Raw genomic sequence first — 22,797 nt, 5'->3', positions numbered from 1 at the left:
ACCCTTCTCATTCTCCCTTTTTTCATTTTTTTTCCTTAACCTTTTTTTTCTTCCCCCTTCCCTTTTTTTTCCCCATTTTTCGCCTTTCACCTGTAAAGAGAGGGGGGGGGGGGGTGGGCTTAAAATGGTGGCGTTCAAGATGTGCCTGTGCAATGCCAACAAGGTGGTCATGTTCATCATCGTCGTCCCCCTTTCCCTCCACCATGGATCACCTCTCGATACCCATGACCTTGAGGCCCTTTACGAGGCACTCTGCATAGAAATCGATCGGGCTCATTGTCACCATTCCTGCTAGTGTTCACCGACCGAATAGCGCCAATGGACCACTGGTGGAACCAGCACGGGCTCGATGGGGACAACCTCCAGGGGCTATGCAACCTACATCTGGGGTTAGGTCAGCTTGCTCCATTGGAGTGTGAAGGAGAAGTCACGGGCCCAACTCGATATGCCAACCATCAGTGCCCTCTCGATGCGCTTTGTGCGCCCTATGATCTCTTCCCCCTTTCTTGTAACAACATCCTCTCCAGCGAGGCGCTGTGTCGATCAACGTGGGCTTTCCTCTTCGCTCCCTATGGCCATCATCTCCTTTATTGTTCGTCGATGCTTCGATTGAAAATAGAGAGTCCCACAACTCCTTGTGCAAACGATCAAAGTCTCGCTCCCTTTCTTTCTTTCTTATCGTCAAGCTTCAACGACTGCAAGGGGTCTCCTCTAGTATTGACACTGGCAACAATGTTGCTGCAAGGGGGATTTGCTTTGCTCCATTTTTTTTCTTTATCCTTTGCAAACCCTTTCCAGCAGTAGTAAGGCCATTGGGCTCAAACGATCGTCAAGACTCGTCTGATGAGCCGATTTGTCGATGAGGACTCGATCCACCCTACTCAGTCGGATCAGATCCCATCGCTTCCTCTCACTGGAGGCACAAGGCTCTGTCGATCGACTGAATTGACTCTCGACAATCGCTTCCCTTAGACAACACTACCGGACGAGCCCAACAGTTCATGGGTTTTTCAGTGTTTGCATCTCCACCACCCTGCTCAAAACTGGGATGCCACCTGCACTTTCGTCGCAGTCAAGGCAGAAACAACTCCTCCTCCTCCTACATCCTCTCTTGGATAGCCGTTACCCAACCATAATCGTCTCATTGGATTCTCAAACATGCTGGAAATCTAATGTAACGTGGGATCTATCATTATCTTAGGGTTCATAACTCAATAGCCCACTATGTAAGTGGGTCATCGGATTCCTTGCTCACTAATCTGGATCTAATACCTAGATCCATATTTCAGATCCAATATTTAGATTCATCTTTGATTTATGGGTTCTATGTGTGAGACCCAATGGCCACACTGGATCCGTACTAGGATTTTTTGACAAGCCGATGTCTGCCTTTCCATCTTGAGAGGCATCGGAGATCCTTGCTTTGTCGCCACCCCTCCTCTTTGAGGCCAATATCGACGAGTACGGTCTCATCTCCGCCACCGCTGGTGTCTCCCCTTCAGGAACTCCCTCATCCAGGAGCTCTTCTTGGCTCAACTGCTCGACGGTTGCAAGCCTCCGAACGACTTCACTCTCTCGCTCATCCTCTCGGCTTCGCAGATAGAGAGAGAAAGAGACTGGTGGGGGCACTGATAAAAGGTTTGATAGGAAAGACTCGTCCACCCATCTGAAAGAGTCTTTCTTATCAGGAGTTGAACTTTTTCTTAAAACACTTTTTAGCAAAGTATTATTGCTTGTTCAGAAAAACTGTATGGTTTTCCGACCTCGATTCACCTTTCCTGTATGATTCATGCTTCCAAAAGTGCCCTGAGTGTGAGACTTTAGGCTGGGATAATTGTTTGTTTGGATGCCATCCAGAATCCCGGATTGAATCACGAGCTGTCCCAACCGATAAGGTACATATACTTGGTACAACTACGGGTATCCAATTTTTAGTGTCCAACTTGAATGCTTTAAGCAGAACCCACCTACCCAGATGGCCTGAGCTGGTGTGAGCAACAAAATTTCCCTTAATTATGAAAGCATTAGCGTTCGACGGATTGAATGTGAGAAGTAGGTCATGGATGTCATGAAACTAAAAACAAGAACAAAACCGACCTTTTTCTCTCTCTTTAACAAATTCAGTTAACAACTTTCTGTTTATTTAAATTAAAAAAAGGCAATTTAAAAAATTGAAAATGAAGAAAAAAGGATAAAGAACGCTAAACGTTCCGGGGGGAACATACAACCCCACCCTCCACCCCCTGTTCATCCATACAGAGAGAGAGAGAGAGAGAGAGAGAGAGAGAGAGAGAGAGAGAGAGAGATTGAACAATGGCGGCATCCCTCGTTTGGTGCCTCCTCCTCCCGCTTCTCATGGTGGGTGTTCCAAATTCTGCCATTTCCCCACTTGGGTACCTCTCAATTCCCTTCTCTCACGTAGATTTCTCCCTGTTTTCTCGCAGGCGACCGTCTCGGGAGGTGAGCTCCCCGGCTTCAACCCCTTCACTTCCAAGGCCTCCCTCCTCCGATACTGGAATCTGCGAATCCCCAACTCCCGGATTCCGGCGTTCCTGGTGGAGAAGGCGTCTCCTCTCGACGCCCTCAACTCGTCCCTCCTGCTGAGGTACGCGGAGCAGGGCTCCCTCCCCACCCACCTCCGCTCCTTCTGCGACGCCGCCCACCTCTTCTGCTTCTCCGAACCCTCCCCAAGCCTCGAGAAGCACGGCCCCAACGTCGACTTCGCCTCCTACTCCGGCCTCAACTTCACCAACTACCGATCCGGTACTTCTGGCGGCACCGACTCCTTCAAGAACTACTCTCGAGACGAGAACGTCGTCGCCGACTCGTTCAAGCGCTACAGCCGCGGTTCGGTCTCCCACACCGACTCGTTCTCTTCCTACATGCCCAACGTCAACGTCGGTGACGGCGACTTCTCGAGCTACGGCTTCGAGGCCAACGGCGGCTCGGGCCGGTTCGACAGCTACGCCGATAACATCAACGTCCCGAACCTCCGGTTCTCTACCTACGACACGGGTGGCTTGGATAGGAACCGGGTCTTCCGGTTCTACTCGGGCCAAGGAAACGCCGGGGACCAATCCTTCACTAACTACGGCAAGAAGGGCGCGGGGGTCGCCTCCGGCTTCGAGAGCTACGGCCAGAGCTCCAATGTGATCGGCTCGACCTTCACCAACTACGCCGAGGGAGGGGCTCGGGCAAATGACTCCTTCACCAGCTACGGTGGCGATGGTAATGTGCCGGAGAACAGCTTCAGAAACTATGGTGCTGGTGGATACATTGCTGTTGACACCTTCACTAGCTACAGAGACTCTGCCAATGTTGGTGATGACTCCTTCACCTCATACGGCAAGAAGGGCGTTTCCCCCAAGCTGAATTTCATCAATTATGGGCAATCAGCCAATGTAGGTACTGACAAGTTCAAGGGGTATGGCCAGGGTGCTATCGAGCCCCAAGTTGGGTTCAAAATCTATGGGGTCAATAATACGTTTGGGGACTATGCTGATAAGAAGAAAGTAAGTTTTGCAAGCTATGCTGATGCCAGTGTGAGTCTCAAAGCCACCAACAACAAGTGGGTTGTTGAGCCCGGGAAGTTCTTCAGAGAGAAGATGCTGAAGCCCAGAACCGTGATTCCGATGCCGGACGTTCGCGACCGGATGCCGGCGAGATCGTTCTTGCCACGATCGATCGCCGAGAAACTGCCATTTTCGAGCTCGAAGCTCGAAGAGCTGAAGACGGTATTTCATGCCAGGGTGAATTCCAGCATGGAGAGGCTGATGAAGAACACTCTGGCAGAGTGCGAGAGGGAGGCCAGCAGAGGAGAGACGAAGAGATGCGTGACTTCGATCGAAGACATGATCGATTTCGCTACGTCGGTGCTGGGGAAGAACGTTCAACTGAGGACTACCGATTCAACACAAGGGTGGGGGAAGGATGTGCAGATTGGGGAGGTGAAGGGAATTGATGGTGGAAGGATCACCAGGTCTGTTTCTTGCCACCAGAGTTTGTTCCCTTATTTGGTGTATTACTGTCACTCTGTTCCAATTGTCAGAGTATATGAGACTGATCTATTGGATGTTAAGAGCAAGGAGAAGATCAACCATGGAGTGGCAATCTGTCACCTGGACACCAGTACATGGGGGGCAGGCCATGGAGCCTTCATTGCATTGGGTTCAAAGCCAGGGAAGATTGAGGTTTGTCACTGGATCTTTGAGAATGACATGATCTGGGTAAGGTCAGGTTGAGTTGAGGGGTTTGACTGGGGCCCAGTTTTTTTTTTTTCTTTTTTCAGTTTCTGTGTTTGGTTGCTGAGGAGGAAAGCTGAGAAGAGTGGGGTAGAGGTCTTCTGTTGTCTGTTGGTTGCTCTCTCAGTTATCCCTTTCCTTTTCCTTTTCTTTAATTTGAATGGGTGCTAAGTTGTGGATGATGATGTTGACGTTGTTGCTCCAAAGGGAGTCTGTATTAGATAGCTTGTAATAACGAAGGCTGATGCAAAAACACGCACAGCAGAGGAGGATAACAGTTAACACTCACAAGGAATGTACACACTCAAAGAAAGAACGATACACCTACTTCCACGGATTCCTCACTTCACGCCCTTGAAGACGTGGGAGAGGATAGAGAAAATACAAGAGCGGATATATTGATCACCTTAATCATCATAGGCATGGGTTATACACCAGTTACTATATTTGTTTTACACAAAATCTTCCTGCTCTTGCTCTTGTTTCAACTATGGCTGCAGCCTTCATTAGATATATTTTTCCTTTAGGTTCACAGCCAATGTTATCCGTATCGGTATGGCCCCCAATCTTTTGGCCACTGATTCAGCTGTATCTGGCGATACCCGATACTCAAGTGAATAGTTCTGTATCAATTCAAAAATAATAAAAAAAGATTGTGTGTCAATCATAACGTGACACGTGTTAAAATCATTAAAATAATTTTAAAATAATATTTAAAAAATTATGTTTTGGTATTTTTATGTTTATTAAAAAATAATCGATTCAAACCAGCGGGCATATCAATTTTCTGCCGATACTACCAATATCGATAACATTGCTCATAACTACCCGTGGTTCAGTGAATCAGGACTGGTGTTCTGGATCTGGGGCAGTCTGTTACCTAGGATCTGGATTCCTGTTTGTTCTCTAATAGCAATCTGCAAATTTTAGTTTCTAAAGTCTGATTGTGACGTGCGTATGCATTTTTCATTAGAATATATATATATAGATAGATAGATAGATAGATAGATAGATAGATAGATAGATAGAGAGATAGATAGATAGATAGATACAGAGGGAGAGAGAGCAATGGACCGAGGCTGGGGACAAGGTCTTCACCCTCGCCCCATTTTAAAATTCAAGCCTCCATTCCCTGGAATGGATTTTAACCTCCACCCCCGCCTCTATCCCCGTTTCATGTCCTTCATCCCCGGTCCAAAAGGAGGTGAGGCAAGGCGGGCCCCCGTTTTCCCTCGATTTATTGTCATCTCATAGAAGGATTGAGAATGGGGTGGGGAAAGCGTAAGTCCGTCCCCCGCATGGGGATGTATTTTAACCTTCATCCCCGCCTCAGCTTCATGCCCTTCACCCCCAGTCCAAACGGGGTGAGGCAGGGCGAGCCCTGTTTTCCCCGATTTCACTGCCATCCCTAAGAGAGAGATGTGCTGCACCAGATGCAAGTGAGGCAAAAATTACATTTTTGCACTAAGGAGGAGAATTTTCTCCATTGTGACAAACATACTCTTTTTCATTTCTGAATTCCGAGTATAAAATTATTATCGGGTGTGAGTGTGTCTGTTGTCGGCTAGATAAGAAAATAAATGATTACATGCATTTGATGCTGCAGTCAAGCCAAAATAACTGGAGCTAAATTTGTCAATGTAATTTGTTTATGATGAAGAAACCCTTTACCAAAACGGGGTTTTCGTTTGTTTGGTAGGAGCAACTAGTGCACGTCACCTTGTGTTGGGACATTGCAAGTTCAAAACCTAGTGGAATAGTTGTATAGCTGGTAGGAGTCTGCTTAACCCCAGGTTGCCTTTAAAAAAAAAAAAACATGAACCCTTACCGAAGCTAGCAAAACCCTGAGTGGAGTTGAAAATGGTTTAATGGGTGTGTTTAGGAGGTTGGATCACGTGATATGCCAAAAAAAAGTGTTGATGTCATCTTTACAAAGAATGATAGAAATGAAGGCCACGGGTGGTGGTGATTCCAAAACACAAAAAGAAAAATTTACGTTTTGGTATATCACGTGATCAACCTTTGTGCTAGCTTGCAAAATGGCTTTTATGCTTTGTGTTCAAATTTGCATTGCATATGGGAAATGAGATAAGCTGATCGCGGCTTGACTTAGCTAGGCTCGATGAAAGCTCATTCACAATCATAAAATGGGCTCAATAAGACGAGTTACAAGCAGCTTATGAAGGATTACCAGGCCAAGCATAAGCAAATGATGCTCAGCTCTGCACTGCATTGCATTGCTCGTGCAAGCTCCTTAAATAGATTTAATGTGTAGGTTATGTGTAACGTTAAAATAAAGTTGGTTGAGTTATTCAGTTGTGAAGGAAGTGGTTGCACACTTGATTCTAAGGCTGTGTTTGGAAGTCTTGAATCTCAAATCCAAGGGAGATGTTGCACACTTGATTCTTAGGCTGTGTTTGGAAGTCTTGAATCTCAAATCCAAGGGAGATGAAATCCGAGGATTTGAGAATGGACCTCCTCCTCTGTGTTATCAAATCAGTGTGTCTGCCATTCTTAATTCGAACTTGGGTGAAAAGATCAGGTGCAATATGATTGCACAAATATTTGTGCATTAAGCACCTGATTACCCTCCATCTTGAGGACAGCACCTGTCAGTTGTGCGGCCCAAGGCCGGATGGAGGACAATCAGGTGCTTAATGCACAAATTTTGTGCTATGTGATTGCACCCGATCCGTACTCCTAATTTGGAGCTTTCTTGGCCAAATGTCAACCAAGACTAAGATAACCTAGTTTTAACCTAATCTTGTTGCAATAAAACAAGCAATATTGGATGTTATAGTGATTTTTGTTGGGAATTATCCATTGAGAATTATTATTATTTTTTTATATTCTATAGATTATCTTCCTTTTAGGAAGATCATTGTAAATTGATATTTTGATCAACGAACTGATAGGGGTCTGCTTAACCCCAGCTTGCCTAAAAAGAAATTCCTTGTGTTGGGACAATTATCCCTTTATACTAGAAAATTCTGATCCTTTTATCTGAGGTCCCTAGTCTAAATAGCTTCAGATATTGTCAAGAGGCCTGCCCCACATCAGTATGCCCTCACGCCACTTCATATCTTTGGACGTGAGATATGAGGTTTTGAAACAGCTCTCTGTAATATGAGATACAGGAGTTTCAAAGTCTCATATATGAAATCCATATCAGCCGTTGGATCTCAATGGCTGTTATTTGGGGGTAGGTACTCTGGGTTCATGTTAATTATTTTACAAAAAAAAAACTTTTGGATGCTTTGATATTTCTGAAAATCATAAGCCGTCGATTTTCAAGCTTTAAAAAAACTGTCTTATGCTTCACAATTGGATGATTCAATAGCACGTCCCTTTAAAACCATGCATGTAGATTGCATTTGTCACGTCTATACGATCCCACAAAGAAATTAAAAACAAAAAAAACCATGAAAATCTCAGTTAACACTATATATATACCATTCAAGTTGATCACAGTCGTTGCATCAGATAGCTTGTTCTTGGAGCTCATGACTTGAACAAACCAAAGCGATGGAAGAAAATCTGGAGATGTTGGTTGTTTGCCACTTGGTGGCGTGTTTGGGAAGAAAGGAATAACAGATTGTTCAAAGACCGGAAGAGGGGCCTCAAGTCGGTCATCTTTTCGATTCAATTCGATGTTTTTCTATAGGCTAAAATCTTGTGGCTAAATATGGATTTTTCTTGGATTGGTCGGGATTGATCAGATGCGTCTAGGCCCCTTTTTGCCTACTTGAATGCTGTGGTCTTTTGCTTCATTGTGTCTGATGAGACCTCTTGTCTCTCTCTCTCTCTCTCTCTATATATATATATATATATATATATATATATATAGAGAGAGAGAGAGAGAGAGACGGCCCAATGAAGTCTCGAACCTACCCAATAAAAAAAATTTAGTATTTTTTTCAAAATTCTGACCATACACGTGTTCAACATGATTGATTTACTAGAAATTGACACTTGGATCATGAATTTTGGATAGCAAAAATGGTATTTGGAGCTTAGAAAATGTATGAAAATTGTATGCCATTGGTTTTTGAAACTTATAAAAACCTATCAGAATCAAATGCTCCAAGAACTGATTCCTATAAAAACAAGCATATATATTACCTGTATGATCAAAATTTTGAAAAGAACACTAAAATCCAATAAAATGTGTGTTAGGTTGGTTTGCATGGATTTTCATTTAGTAGGTTTGCATTCCTCTCTCTCTCTTTCTCTATATATATATATAGTCATCAGAATATGAGAACTGAAATATGAAAAAACTAGAATATGAGAACTAAAAATATGGACATTTCCAACACTTTTCTTGCAAATCCAACCATGTGGATATGCTTGGCATGTTGAATTTGCTAAGAATTGTGTATGTTTAATGAAAAAATGCAATTTTTGTATGCTTGAATATTTATGAAGATTATGAGCCATTGATTTTAAAGCTTTAAAAAATCTCATTTATGCATCAAAATAGGCCGATTCAAGAGCAGGTTCTTATAAAAACCAAACATGCATATCACGTGTATGGTTAGATTCAATAGAAAAGAGCAAAAAATCCATGAAAATTATGGTTCACACATTAGTTCTCATATTTTAAGTTCTCACACACATTATATATATATATATAATGAACGAAGATCATGTAGACCCCGGCTGCAAAGGAGAGAGAGAGAGCCCTACCCCCAACTTTTCTTTAACGTGTTCCCCCCACATCCTGATCTTTTTGTAAGAGGGGGGAGGGGTGTTACAAAAACAATACCTTTTTAAGGATGTGGCGGACGCCATTATGAACGTCCACCGCATCCAACATTTATTGAAATCACTGTCCCCGTGTTCATATCCCTTTTTGGGTGGAGGACAGTGATTAAAACATACTCTAGAGGCCGTTTGTGAAGGAAACATCCTTTTCTCATGAGAGGGCATGCACTACTTTATGAAAGCAACCTCTACTAGGATTCCATGGTTTTACTTCTTGGCTTTATACAACTTAATCACCCTAACACTTTTTGGTATATTAATTAGTTGGCTAACATTAGTATCAAAGGAACCACCACGTCTTGAGTTTGAATCCCAAAAGGAGTGACCTAATAAAAGGACTACTTGGACCAGCATGAGAGTTGCCAAGAGATGGAAAAAGTAACCTGCTACAGTTAAAAAGGATATCAGCTTCAGAGCGTGGAGGGTTGTTTGGATCTTGATAGTTTAAGAGCTTGACTTTACTCACATTAATCACCCTAAGGCCCTTTAATGTATTGGTTAGTCACCTTACACCTCGGTGTTAGCTTTCTTATAAAAATTCCTTCACATGGTCCGACTTGTTCACCAAAAATGAATAGAGATGGAAAACACGGTCCCACTTGCATCAGTAAGGATGGCAGTGGATCGGGGCGGGGATGGGGGATAAGGTCTTCACCCCCGCCCTGTCTCAAAATCCTGCTCTCCATCTCCGCATCCATCCCCGGTCCAAACGGGACAGGGCCCCGTTTTCCCTTGGTCCCTAAAGAAGGATCAGGGACAGGGCGAGGTGGGGATTGGAGACGGGGGCAGGGCAGGGAAAAGCGTAAGTCCATCCCCACACGAGTTTTGATTTTAACCTCCGTCCCGGCCTCTATTTTCATTTCATGTCCTACATCCCCGGTCCAAATAGGGCGACGCTGGGCAGGGCCCCATTTTCCCCCAGTTCACTGCCATCCCTACCAACAAGAGCTTTTCTTGTACTAATGTTAGGGTGTTCGTTTCATCCATGGTGGGAAGGGATTGCCATAATGGCACATTGATATGATGGGGGGCTCTACCCCTACACCTGGAGGGGTTTGTGGCGGCTCCATCACTCTACTACCATCATAAAACCTCATTAAAAATTCTCATTGTATGGTCACCAAAATAATTTTGGATTGGATCCAAAATTTAAGACACCTACAATAGTCTCTATAGATATGATTTGATTGCAGATTAACATTTAAATCATCGAAATCTAACTTGTATGTAGGATTTTTTTGGCGTTTCAAAAATCAATGTTTACAAAACACAAAAATGTGATTTAAAAATCATATTTTTTTTCGGCAGAGAAAGCTGGGGTTCCCTACCAGTTTATTAGAAATCAGAAAATTAACTATATATAATATTACAAAGGAGGAACCCAATCTGGGTTCATATCTAACAAAGTCGTAGAATCGACTTCACAAGAACTTTTGGTAACCCAACTGACCCGAATCAGAAACTATAGAAATCACTGGGCTGGGTTGTAATACCCACTCCACGACGGTGTTGAAGGCGAGTAGACCGAGTTGAGGGCATAGACTGTTGAGACTCTCTCTCAGCGGGGTCCGACCACTATCAAAGGCTTCAGACTTGTAGCGCCTTCAAGTTTTTGATTTCTGCAACTCTATAGCAAGAGAAGTCTTTTATGCAGAAACGACATTCTCTTTATCTGAGTGGCTGCATGCATTGAAAATGAGAGAAAGATGATCCTGGTCATTCTAAGATGACCTAACTGTAGACTCAGCTTGTGGCCCTGAATTGGATCCTAAAAAGGGAGGAGAGGGCGTCATACTCCGATGATTTTCCTGGAAGACGTTACTCTGAGATCTCGAAGTTTGTGGCTCCCAAAATGGTTGACATGACAACGCTTGAGTGGCTGGGCCATTATGGGGTGGTTGAAGATGAGTAACCGTCCGAGTCAGAGAAGCTTGGCCAAAAACCACTGGCAGAGTTGAGGATGGCCGGTGAGAAGACAGACTGCAATGCTAGCCACCAGCGGCAAAGATTTCTGATTCTTATGGATAATCGGAGAATTACACTTGTTCACAGTATGAGATTCTTAAAAATGAGGATTGAAGTGACGTTCACTAGATGCTCAACCACCATCATGTCAGCCAGGATCAGATCCTGCATTTTTTCATCTTCATCAGCAAAAGTGGGTTTCGAGAATGAAACTTTTGCCTTCTCATCGCTTATCAAAATCGAGAAGCCGTTAGGAGCAATCTTTTGATTCATTTGCTTTGGCACTGGACGAGGTCGACGATGTAGTCGAACCTGGTACCACTCATCCGCAGAGGACTTGCAGATTATTCTTGAGGAGACGCTCTCTGTTTGGGACAGGTACTCTGCGAATGATTTGTTGATCCACAATGAGGATAGAAGCAGATCTGTTACTCATAAATTATTTCCTGACAGAAAGTTCGCCGATTGAGGATGACAATTTCTATCGTCGATTTGGTTACGAAGTCCAACTGAACCAAAATACAGATACGAGCAAATATGCAGCGTTCCATCACGTGGGTGTGAGCATCAATATATAACGGGGAGCCTTGAAAGTATTCAGTAATTCCTTCGAACACATCCTTCTCCCAACTTTCGATCGAAAGACCCGAAAGTCGTATCCACAGTGAAACTTTATTGGCAGCTTTCAACTTCAATTCCATACCTGGCAGCCATTGATGCACCACCAGAGTTTTTCCAACCACTTTATAGGCCCCACCATGCCATACACTCGTCATATCATCCATACTATTGAACCGGATCAGAAATAACCCTTGGCAAAGTGAAAAAAAAGCTTAATTGGCTATAACCATTTCTACATAGATCTGATCTCTTGAAAAGCGTATGGGTACTAGATATACTTTCGAGGATTACCACATGAAAACTCTGTCAAAAGGGTCTATTTGAATGGCGTCATCATTTCATCATGATCCTCAGAAGTGATCTCCAAACACAGTCATTCTCAACCTGCCCCCCCCCCCCCCCCCCCCCAAGGACACCTTGGGGCGAAACACCAGAGTTCTTGCTTCCCATGATTTGGTAGTATTGCTCGGTTTGGAGGAGGACCTAGGATACGAGAAGCATCATGCTTCTCATCACCCTCAGGAAGGGAACACTGGTTCCGAGCAGAGTTACCAGAAGCTTCTTGGATAGGGGGAAAGCTCGCTTCTCAGCAACTTGCTTCAGAAGTGCGATATTCCTCGATTTCGAAACTTGGTGAGAACTTCGATTCCCCCACGCTTCTGATCATATGCTTTCCACACGCTTTATCTATTCTTCTTATATGTTCTCTTACTCATCTTTTCTTGCTTTTAATGTGTTTTCTCTCACTCTTTATCACTCACTTTCATGTGCTTTCTCTAAATTGGTAGTCATCATTTTCAAATTTTGCTAAAAATTTCATTCTTACAATAAAAAAACATGAAATTTAATGTCACTTTTATATAAATTTTTATTTGTGTTTCATTTTGATTCCCATTCAGTTCTTATATAGATATTTTATTCCTCACTTTTCGCTTCCTATACATTTTAAAATGCATTGCTTCTGCTTCGCGTATCGTTTTCCGCTTCTGCTTCTTAGTCTGACAACCTTGGTTCCGAGGGAGTATGTCAGAAACTGACTCCATCACGAGTGGAACTCAAAATCATATTTATGAAAGCTTTAGGCTATTTACACACATCCACCTTATTTAATTTCATATATTAGCGCTGATCAACTGCTTGCTATCAAAAGTAAAAGACATAAGAGACAATTCTTTTTTTCTAACCTAATATTAAATTTCTCCTTATTATCCCTTTTTTTCATAGTTTGGTTCCATAGAGGTCGTTTGTGAAGGGAACATCCTTTCTCATGAGAGGGCACTACTTTATGAAAACAGCCTCTATCAAGATTCTGGGGGTTTCACTTCTTGGCTTTATACAACTTAATCAACATAACACTTTAAACTCAATATGAAGTTGCCATTCCAGTCCAAAGTAGGAGAGCAGCAAAAAACCATTATCTTTCTCCTCTCCTATCGAAAAAAAAGCTACCTTTCTTCTGCTTTAGACTTTTGAAGTGATGGGACTTCTGCTTCGCCAACTGCAGGATTGAGATCTCTTTCTGTGTAACATTGGTATCAAAGGAACCACCACGTCTTGAGTTTGAATCCCGAAAAGAGTGACCTAATAAAAGGACTACATGGACTAGAATGAGATTTGCCAAGAGATGAAAAGAGTGACCGGCTGGCTGGAGGACTATCTTTTGCAGGCCTTTCTATATTATCACCATCCACTTCATTCAATATAGTAGATCTTAACGAGCGTGAGTTCCGACCCAGCCCACATACGTTTGGTCGTGTGTGACTTTGGAACCTGCATGTGGTATATATTCACACAGTTAACCCACTATAGGATACAACCATATGTGTCATTCGCATGCAGGGTTACGGCAGTGCCGAGATGGGATAACAACCCCCCAGCACACACACCCCGCCCAAAGAAGCAGCAGCCCTCCTTTCCTTAGAGAAAAGGTTATGGGGTTAGGAGCTTTTTCAAGTCTTTTCCTCATCATCGAGACGAAAAAGGTTCGACTGAGAAATGTGAGTCTGTTTTGTCCATTTTATCCATTTCCCTCTATCGAAATGAGAAAAAAAGGAAGGCACTTTGTTTGCTTCTTATTCCCGTGTTCGATCTCTTCCATCCAAACCCGAACCGTGGTGTCTCTCTCCTCGAATGTATCAAGAGATCTTTATCCGCTCCTAACCCCTTCATAGAGCCGTGTATTGTATTTTAGTGATCCAAACCTGCCCGGAGCCAGCCCCCAAAAGAGGCAAGTGAAGTTGGTGAGCCATATGATGGGCAACTATCTCCGTGGGCTATGAGAAGCATCATGCTTCTCATCACCCTCAGGGAGGGGGAGGCTGGTTCCATGGGAGTACGTAAGAAACTGACTCCATCACCAAGTGGAACTCAAAATCATAAATTTTCATTAAAAAAGTACGACGGTCTTGTTAAATCAACCTTGCTGAACTCATCTTTAGGGTCAGATTTGATCAAAACAGCTTGTATCATAAGATTTAACTCTTAAAGAGGGGTATGAAGATGGGTGATGACATAGGGGATGAGTGGAACTGAACTCGGCAGAGAGCAGATCTTCTATTTCTTTGTTCTCTTCAGAAAAGTGCAGTAATATGCTAATGTTATAGCCATGCCTCTGTCTTCAACTGTAATAAACTAAATAAAAAAAAAACTGCTTTATTAGACAAAATTTATGCAGTAAGAGGCCTTCTTGTGATTAAGAAAATCAAGGAAAAACAATTTTCGTTGGAAGTACTTCCATTGCTTGATAGTGCAAGAGATATTCTCCACTGATTGAGGAAATGTACCAGCCTTGTGGGGGCAAGTTGGAGTCCACTTTAAGTGATCAGTAGGTATCCAAACACGAGGAACAATTATGGGACCAGATGGGCGCACCGAAAGGGGTCTGATGGACTGTGGACCTTAACCTCACTATACGTGATTCTACTGAAGCAGATAGGGTAACCGATAAGGTAGAAACAATGGACAAGGACGTAAGGCATTGCACAACTATAACTCATACAATAGTCATCAAGATTCCTCCCAAAAGAAAAAAAAGTCACCACTGTGAATCCAAGAATTCAAATGATTCGCATTTTCAGGTAACCATAAAAGTAGAAAAATGAAAAGGTTTGTATTTCATGCAAGATCGTCCTATTTGATTAAAAATTATTTTGAATCCAAGTATGTAGAAAACGACTTGAATCGAATCAAATAGGTGGTGCCTATTTGATTAAAAATTGACCTGAATCCGGTCTTTTTCTTAATAATTTTGACAATTATGATAGTTTTTTGTTATTGTATTTTTTAAGTAATAAATGTATATTTTAGAACTTGGTTCAACCTCCGAGTAATCATTTATTTCATTTCTATATTTCTTTAAAGATAATTTTCTTGAACTTTTTATTTTTTTATTTTTTATGATTTTTGATAATTTTTTAAATAGACCAACTAAAAAACAATTTGATTCAATCCAGTGCAGGCCTATTTTTTTTTATTTTAAATATAGTTAATTCACATGGCATTTAAGCGGGTCTACCGACATTCGCACAAGTATCTTGCGAACCTATGAAAGATTAGAATCAATCAAAGGAGTTTCACATGATATTTGTGCAGACTTGCCGACATTCACACAAATATCTTGCAAACTTTTGCAAGATTAAAATCAAACTAAGAATATTCACATGAATTTTTTGACATTCACACAAATTATCTTGACGTCTTATAGTCATATAATTTTGTACTCATATAATTACTTACGTGTTTTTTTATGTGACTATGTTGCAAATAATGTCAATAATTTTAACCATATTCGGAGGTTCACAACATATTTGTGCACACACAAGGAGGTCTGCGTAAATATATTGTCAATTTCTTTGGTGATTTTAACTACATTTAGAGGTTCACAACATATTTATATGAACGTGAAGAGGTTCACACAAATATGTTACGAATCTCCTCGATGATTCTAACCATAGTTGAAGGTTCACAACATATTTATGTGAATGTGAGGAGGTTCACCCAAATATGTTGCAAATTTTCTTAGTTTGATTTTAACCATAGTTCACACAAATTTGTTGCAAATCTTGTTAGTTTGATTGTAACCATATTTGGAGGTTCATGACGTATTTGTGCAAACGTGAGAAAATTTGTACAAATATGTTGTGAATCTCCTCAATGATTTTAACTATGCACAAATCTGTTGTGAATCGCTTCGATGATTTTAACCATAGTCAGATGTTTGTAACATATTTGTGTAAATGTGATCATACAATATGTTGTGAATCTTTCGGTGATTTTAATCATATTTGTAGGCTCACAACATATTTGTGTCAATGTGAGGAAGTTCACACAAATATGTTGCCAATCTCTTCGATAATTTTAACCATATCTGGAGGTTCACAACATATTTGGGAATCGCTTTGATGGTTTAAACCATATTTGGAGGTTCACAACATATTTGTGCAAACGTAAGGAGGTCCACACAAATATATTATGAATTTTCTTAATAATTATAAACATATTCAGAGGTTCACACCATATATGTGTGAAAGTGAGGAGGTCCACACACATATATTGTGAATCTCCTCGATGATTTTAATCATATTCATAGTTTTACATCATAGAGGTCTGTGCAAATATGTTGTGAATCTTCTCAATAATTTTAACTATATTTAGATGTTTGCGACATATTTGTGCGAACGTGAAGAGGTCGAGGCAAATATATTGCAAATCTCCTTGGTGATTTTAACCACGTACGGATACGGATGTTTGAAACATATTTGTGTGAATGTCAGGAGGTTCATGCAAATATATTACGAATATATTTGATATTTTTAATTATATTCATAAGGTCATAGCATATTTATGTGAACGTCAGGAGGTCTGTGCAAATATGCTGCAAAGGGTAAAATGATCCTAAATGGTCAAGAATCAATGATTTTGAACATGTAGAGGATTTTAACATATTTGTGGTTTTTTATAAGAACACCATTTTTTATAGGACCATTCAACCATTTTTTTTCATTTACAGCAACATGGCTAAAATCTAGTTATATAGGGTGCATTATTCATTTAGAATAAGTATAGTTGTTCTACTTTATTGAAGGAGGAACAAATATTTTGGTGACATTTTATAGCATGTTGGTTTGGTGTAGTGGGATGGGGCCTAGATCATTTGACGATCAGTCTAGGTTCAAATCCCATGGGCGTCACCCCCGCATTAGCTGAAGCTTGGCGGCTCCCTGGGGTCGAGGGGTAAGCCCTTGTAGTCTTACGCTGACATGGATAGAAACTGTAAGTACGTTCAGCCAAGCCAGCATGGCTAGGTCTCTGCGCCTGGATCAGTTTCTCCATGTAAAAAAAAGTGCAATCTTGCACATATTTTAGCCACTGCCTTTAATAAGTTAAATCAAACAAGCTGCTTTATTATATATTAGACAAAATTTATGCAGTAAGAGAATTTCTTTTGATTAAGGAAATCAAAGAATAAAATTTTCATCGTACATATTTCCATTGTTTGATTGTGCAAGTCGTACCCTCCACTGATTGATGAAATGTGCCACTAGCCTTGTGGGACCAAGTTGGAGTCATCCGTAGGGAGTGTTTGATTGCCAGGACAATCTATATTGTGTTGTCTAGACTAGTGACTAGATGCAGCATTGTTTTCGACAAACCAAATTGTTATACCAGGTGTCCCGCTCCATTTTATTCGTTTATTGATCTAAATTTTAGTTTTTGTTCAAGGTGTTCCAAACACTACTGCTCGAGGGGGAGGGTCGGAGCACTACGGGTACGGGACACCTAAAAAGTGTCTCCTGCATACCATGTTCCAAGCATCTCGCTCATCCACCGTTCGTGTTGGGTACAGACAGTGGCAACAATTTTGTCTTCTCCATATTACCATATCTCTAGAGTTAATAATTTTATATGAGGAACCACTGAACTCAATCACCTGCTGCCGTTACTCTTCAGTTTTCTGTTGAGGTCTATCTCGTAGAGGTACTCAAATTGGATCAGTGATCAATTTTTAGGTTTTGTCGTAAACTTAATTGGTTACTTTCAATTACGTAAAATTGCACCGAAGAAGCTTCACCACCCTTCTCCTCTCTCTCATTTTTCTACAATTTTTCATTTTATTTTTCTCATGCCACCCAAACAAGTGAAAAAAAAATTATTTTAGAAAAATTATCATATCAAAACTTTTCATAGACAATTTTTTTTCCTATAAAAGTTTTTCTTACTTCCAAACGTGTCTGCTTGGATGTCAGGTAAAACTTGGGTTGAGGACACGACCACTGCCTTACCAGTCCCAACCGTGATAAAGCATCGGCAGCCCCCATGTGCCTGTGGGGCCTTTAGTTAATGATAACAAGATTCCAGGAAACTTTTATTATTTGTTTTACGAGAAGAAAAACCTTTAGAAAAAAGAGCCTGTACAGAAATTTTAATAATGTTGAAGAAGAGGAACCCTTGTAAATGCACTTGTTTCTTTCTAACCACACGAGCCACCGGGTGGACTGCAACCCATCTTTTAGATTTCCTGAATTTCAGTGGACCCAGAAGCAAATGATCGATTTTATCTTCAAACACGTCAAAAGAAAAGAGATCCAATTGAAAAGGAAAAGCAGTAATCCATGTTGAAATGATTTCAAAACTCTTCTTCTATGCCACAGTTTTGTTGGACCCAAATATTAGATATGAATATCATCATTGAGTCTCACTATAGAATCCAATAACCACCAAGGTAGTGGACCACTACTGTGATAGTGGGGTTGGTTATTGAAGAGTGGAGTAAGTTATTCACAATTTGTGGTAATTTTCTTACATTTTTTGGGCCTATGATAACACCAAGGGATAATTTTTTTTTCAAAAACAAAAAACTATCTCGGCTCGGATAACCAAGAGCCATATCTTATCCATTTTCTTGTCTCGGATCCAGTTTGAAGGGGTGGTATGTATAATGTGATTTGTGGGTCTCACAATTGACAGCTATCTCGGCTCTCATGCAATTGAATGACCACTTAGATTGCCTCTATGTAATATGTAAATTAAAAGCCCTCATGAAAGGTAGGATGGGGTTCTGTTGATGTCAAAAGTAACTCAAGGCACAAAAAGCTTTATCATCAATAAATTTTTTATTGGAATATAAAAAGAAGTTTCCTATGAATGATCAAAGATAAGTGGGCTGTAAGTTATTTTTGAAGTAATAACCATGGACAAATACTAAAATCTGACTAAAAAACAGAAAATCTACCACCGGGGTGGTTACCCACGTGGTTAGTGGGATCATATGTCAAGTTGAAGGCTCAGGATCAAATCCCGCTGGTGCATGGGGCTACTATTGCTTTATCACAGTTTGAACTTTGATCACATAAAAATGGGTGGTTGTGTCCTCAACTTACCATTGTGTCTTCAACTTCAGATTCAAGTTTTACATTGTAAAAAGGCAGACCAATTAAGTGAACCGATTCTCAGTGAGGGTCTTATTTCGTCATACAAAAACAGAAAAGAAAATCTTGTTCAACTTTTGCTAGAAAAGCACGTAAAGTTTCTTTAATGAAATTATTACACCAAGAGGCCACGTTCCATGAAATCTTGTGTCACAGGTAACGAGGAATATTGGTTCCCTAACAGCCTAGCACCAGAGCAGGTTATATGTTACCCCCCTCCCCCCCAACAGGGCTGGTAGCTCCATCTCATGTTCGGGGGTTCCCAAAGAGCGCCATGTATAAGATGCCGAGCACCACGTATAAGATGCAGACCGGCTAGTATCCCCATGTGTGTCCGCATCAAATAGCATCGTAATTTGGTGCCGTCGCAAAGACTTAAGTACCCTTTACCGTCATTCTCTTCCTCTTCCTGGAACAAACATAAATGCCCTCTATCTAGAAAACTGAGTCAGCGGTTCGTGAAAAAGATAAAACTGCCCTCCATCGTTATCGTGCCAAAATTTTCAACAAAGTTTGCGTATATAGCAAGCTGTATGTTGTAGGATTTAAATAGTTCAAAACAATCCATTATCGCCCTAAGCAGAAAACTCTACCAGAGCATACTTTGCCTTCATTTGTTGTCGCCGAATCATCCGTTGCCTTCTTTTGTTGTCGCCGGAGCATCCTTTCCTTTGCTCTGTTACCGCCAGAGCATCCGTTTCCATCTTACACGCAATCGCAGCATCGTTGCCACCATTTGTTGTGTATACGTTTTTACTGTTTCTTACTCTACAGTTGGAATATCCAAAATCTTATTGTTTCGGTGAGTTTCGCGTAAGGTTTCGTTATGCAATCTTAAGGTTGCTTCTTATACAACGATTTATAAGTTTGAATCGGCGACGATTTATACATTCAAAGCAATAGCGATGTGTGTTTATTAAGATACCTCGATTTGTACATAAGTTTGCTTAATTTTATAACGATGTGTACTTATGAAGCCAAATATTGCGACGATTTATAATCATGATGATCGTTTAATGTGTTGTGAATGTTAGCAATGTTTGTGGCTCAACAAAGAAGAAATTCCCCGTCGTTCTATGGGTTGTGTATTAGAGAAGTGATCCGCCAGTCCCATCTATCTAAGGTTTTTTAAAGGTCCCAAAATATACTTAAGATTGAGAATGATAAAGACATGGAAAAATCATTGGAATTATATTATGCGGAGGATTATCCATCAGATATCGAGGCTGCGGACCAAAGGAAGAATGCTGAAGAACTAAAGATGTAGAAGAAGGATGACCAAGAGAAGGCAAATCAAAGAAATAAGGAGGAGAATGAAAAAAAAGGCAAAGAAAGACGGCAGAGGAGAGGGAAAGGCAAAAAAAGAATGAGGAGGAGAGGAAAAGAGAATTGAACAATCTAAAGGAGGATGCTAAGATGGAAACACAGAAGTTGTTGTTGGAGCATATAACAATGCGAAACATGGTAAAGCTATTAAACAAGGCGGAGGAGAGGCGAAGGCAATTGAATAAGGAGGAAGAGAAGGAACAGAATAAGCTTCAGGATGAGGAAAAAAAGGAAAGGCGAAGGAGGGAGGAGTTTGAAGAAGAAAAAAAATACAAAGGAAGGAGAAGGAGGATGAGGAAAAGAAGGAAATGCAAAGGAAGAAGAAGGAGGGTGAGGAAAAGAAGGAAAGATAAATGAAGGAGAAGGAGGAGGATGAAGAAAAGGAAAGAGAAAGGAAGAAGCAGAAGGATGAAGTGGAGGAAAGACGAAAACAACTTGAGGAAGAGAAAGAAAGGTGACAGAAGGAGAAGGAGGACGAGAAAATAAAGAAAGAGAAAGGAAGGAGAAGGTGGAGAAGGAAGAGAAGAAAATGGAAAGGTAGTGGGAGGCATTGAACCAACCAGAAAGGCCTAGGTTGGAGGGATTGGTTGAACATGAGAAAAGTGCGACCAAGGTAAATAAATCTCTTCTATCTGTGAAGATTTAATAATATGTTTAGCGATTTTGGTATAGCGATTACTGTGTTAGGTATTAATATGTATAACGATTACTGTGATAGTGTGTGTGCAACCAATATTATTTATAGCGATTAGTAGAATATTATTTATAAGTACAAATGATACTAATTTACAATTTGTAGGAATAATATGTTATTGTGTGTTACAGGGAGGTCAGAGGAGAAGTAGAGCACCAGGTGAAAAGCTCGAAGGTCGGTGTTAGTGGCCTGTAGTTCTGTCGTGGTATGGTCAGCTGAGTGCATATCAGAAGGACCGATTATGAAATATGCACTTCGGTGGCCTTTTAGACCAGTAATATTTTGAAACTTGCTGGAATACCGTGACCCACCTGGTAAATAAGTGGAATAATAAGACAAACACATTCCAGTTTGATTCTTTTGAGATCACCATGACTCTAGAAGATGTGACGAGGGTCACTGGCCTTAAGTGCGATGACAATGCTATCCTATTACGACATTCAAACTATAATGCAAGGAAAAAATGCACGGCCCTTCTAGGAATGTCGATTGACGAATAGAGTCAATGTATTTCTGGTGGAATCAATTTCACATCAATGAAAGTCTCATCTTTTTGTAATAAATGGGAAGGTCGCTCCGCTACTTGTGCATCTGAAATAGCTGACCAAGAGTTGCGCGGCTTCCTTCTTTATTTTTTTGTCTCACTTTATTTTCCGATTGCTCTGGTTCGATAATAAGTTACATGTGACTGCAGTACCTGGAAGACTTAGACGAAGTCAACAACTATGCATGGGGTGCCACTATGCTCGCACACTTGTACAGTCAACTCTACTGTGCGAGTAAGGGTACGAAAATAGTCAGGGGATTTTGGCCATTTGTTCAGGTATTTGTTTATTACATACTTAGTAATTGTAGACTAAGCTCATTGAAGGTTGTAGTGTTACTAATATATTGTTTTTGTTAGGCTTGGGCGTGAGAACATATTATCCTATTGCGTCCACATTGTGACCCTGCGATTTGTGGTTTTCCAAATATCGATCGTTGGGCTAGAACAAACGTCACAGTTCATAATGCTAAGTCCATTTTAGATGGGCTGCAACTAAATGAGGTAAACATTCTAAAATTGTTTACAATCGGGTCAACATTTATTATTCAGTATTATAAATCGTTGTAATGTTCAACATTCTTAAGTAATCATCGCTGCAGGATTTTGTCTTTTGTAGTACATATCATTGTCGCTATATCATACTTAAGTAAATTGTAATATATTTGTCACTCGTTATTAAAAAGAATTACCAATGTACAGGTTTTGTGGAGACCTTATGGAGATGGGGAGGACGATGACCAAGACGTTGTTGCAGAGGCTGCTAGATTGTATGACCGCGATTTGTGACTGTTTTGCAATTATGAAGCCGAGTTGCAGCATGGTAGTCGAGTTCTCCTACAATTTGGCTTGGGACAGTCTATCTGAAATAAGCCTTTGGAAGTGAGAAGGAAGATGAATAGTGGTGGGGGCATGAACGTGAATTGGCGCGAACGCTACAGGGATGAATTATTAATTTGGAACATAGATGGTGTCCATGTCATATCGTATGATTATAAAGGACGACAATTTGATCTCTTCTATTTTCAAAGGTATTGGGAATCTATGCAGCGAAATTTGGAGATTGAGAAAATTGGGAACCCATGCCTCCCAACTACCCCCTTTCATGTTGCATCCCAGCATCTACAACCCGTCCATCGTCTCCCTCCGGTTACAACAACGATTCCCTTAGTAACAAATCGCGATGAAGAGCGAATACTTGCTACAAAAGAG

At 41.1% G+C, this 22,797-nt stretch overlaps 1 protein-coding gene across 1 annotated transcript in view; it reads left to right on the top strand.

Moving 5' to 3' along the window:
* The first annotated feature begins 2,245 nt into the window (after nt 1-2,245).
* Nucleotides 2,246-22,797, top strand: part of LOC149843584 (polygalacturonase-1 non-catalytic subunit beta-like) — a 41,013-nt gene continuing 20,461 nt past the window's right edge. Inside the window, exons 1-2 of the mRNA XM_090000933.1 lie at nt 2,246-2,358; nt 2,445-4,226. Coding sequence (XP_089857059.1) covers nt 2,314-2,358; nt 2,445-4,226 — 1,827 coding nt within the window. The 5' untranslated portion in view covers nt 2,246-2,313. The remainder of the gene's footprint in view (nt 2,359-2,444; nt 4,227-22,797) is intronic.

The sequence above is a fragment of the Nuphar pumila genome, chromosome 3, assembly GCF_984573655.1.
Source record: "Nuphar pumila chromosome 3, dmNupPumi1.hap1.1, whole genome shotgun sequence".
Taxonomy (NCBI): Eukaryota; Viridiplantae; Streptophyta; class Magnoliopsida; order Nymphaeales; family Nymphaeaceae; genus Nuphar; species Nuphar pumila.
This window is presented reverse-complemented; position numbering and strand designations above follow the sequence as displayed.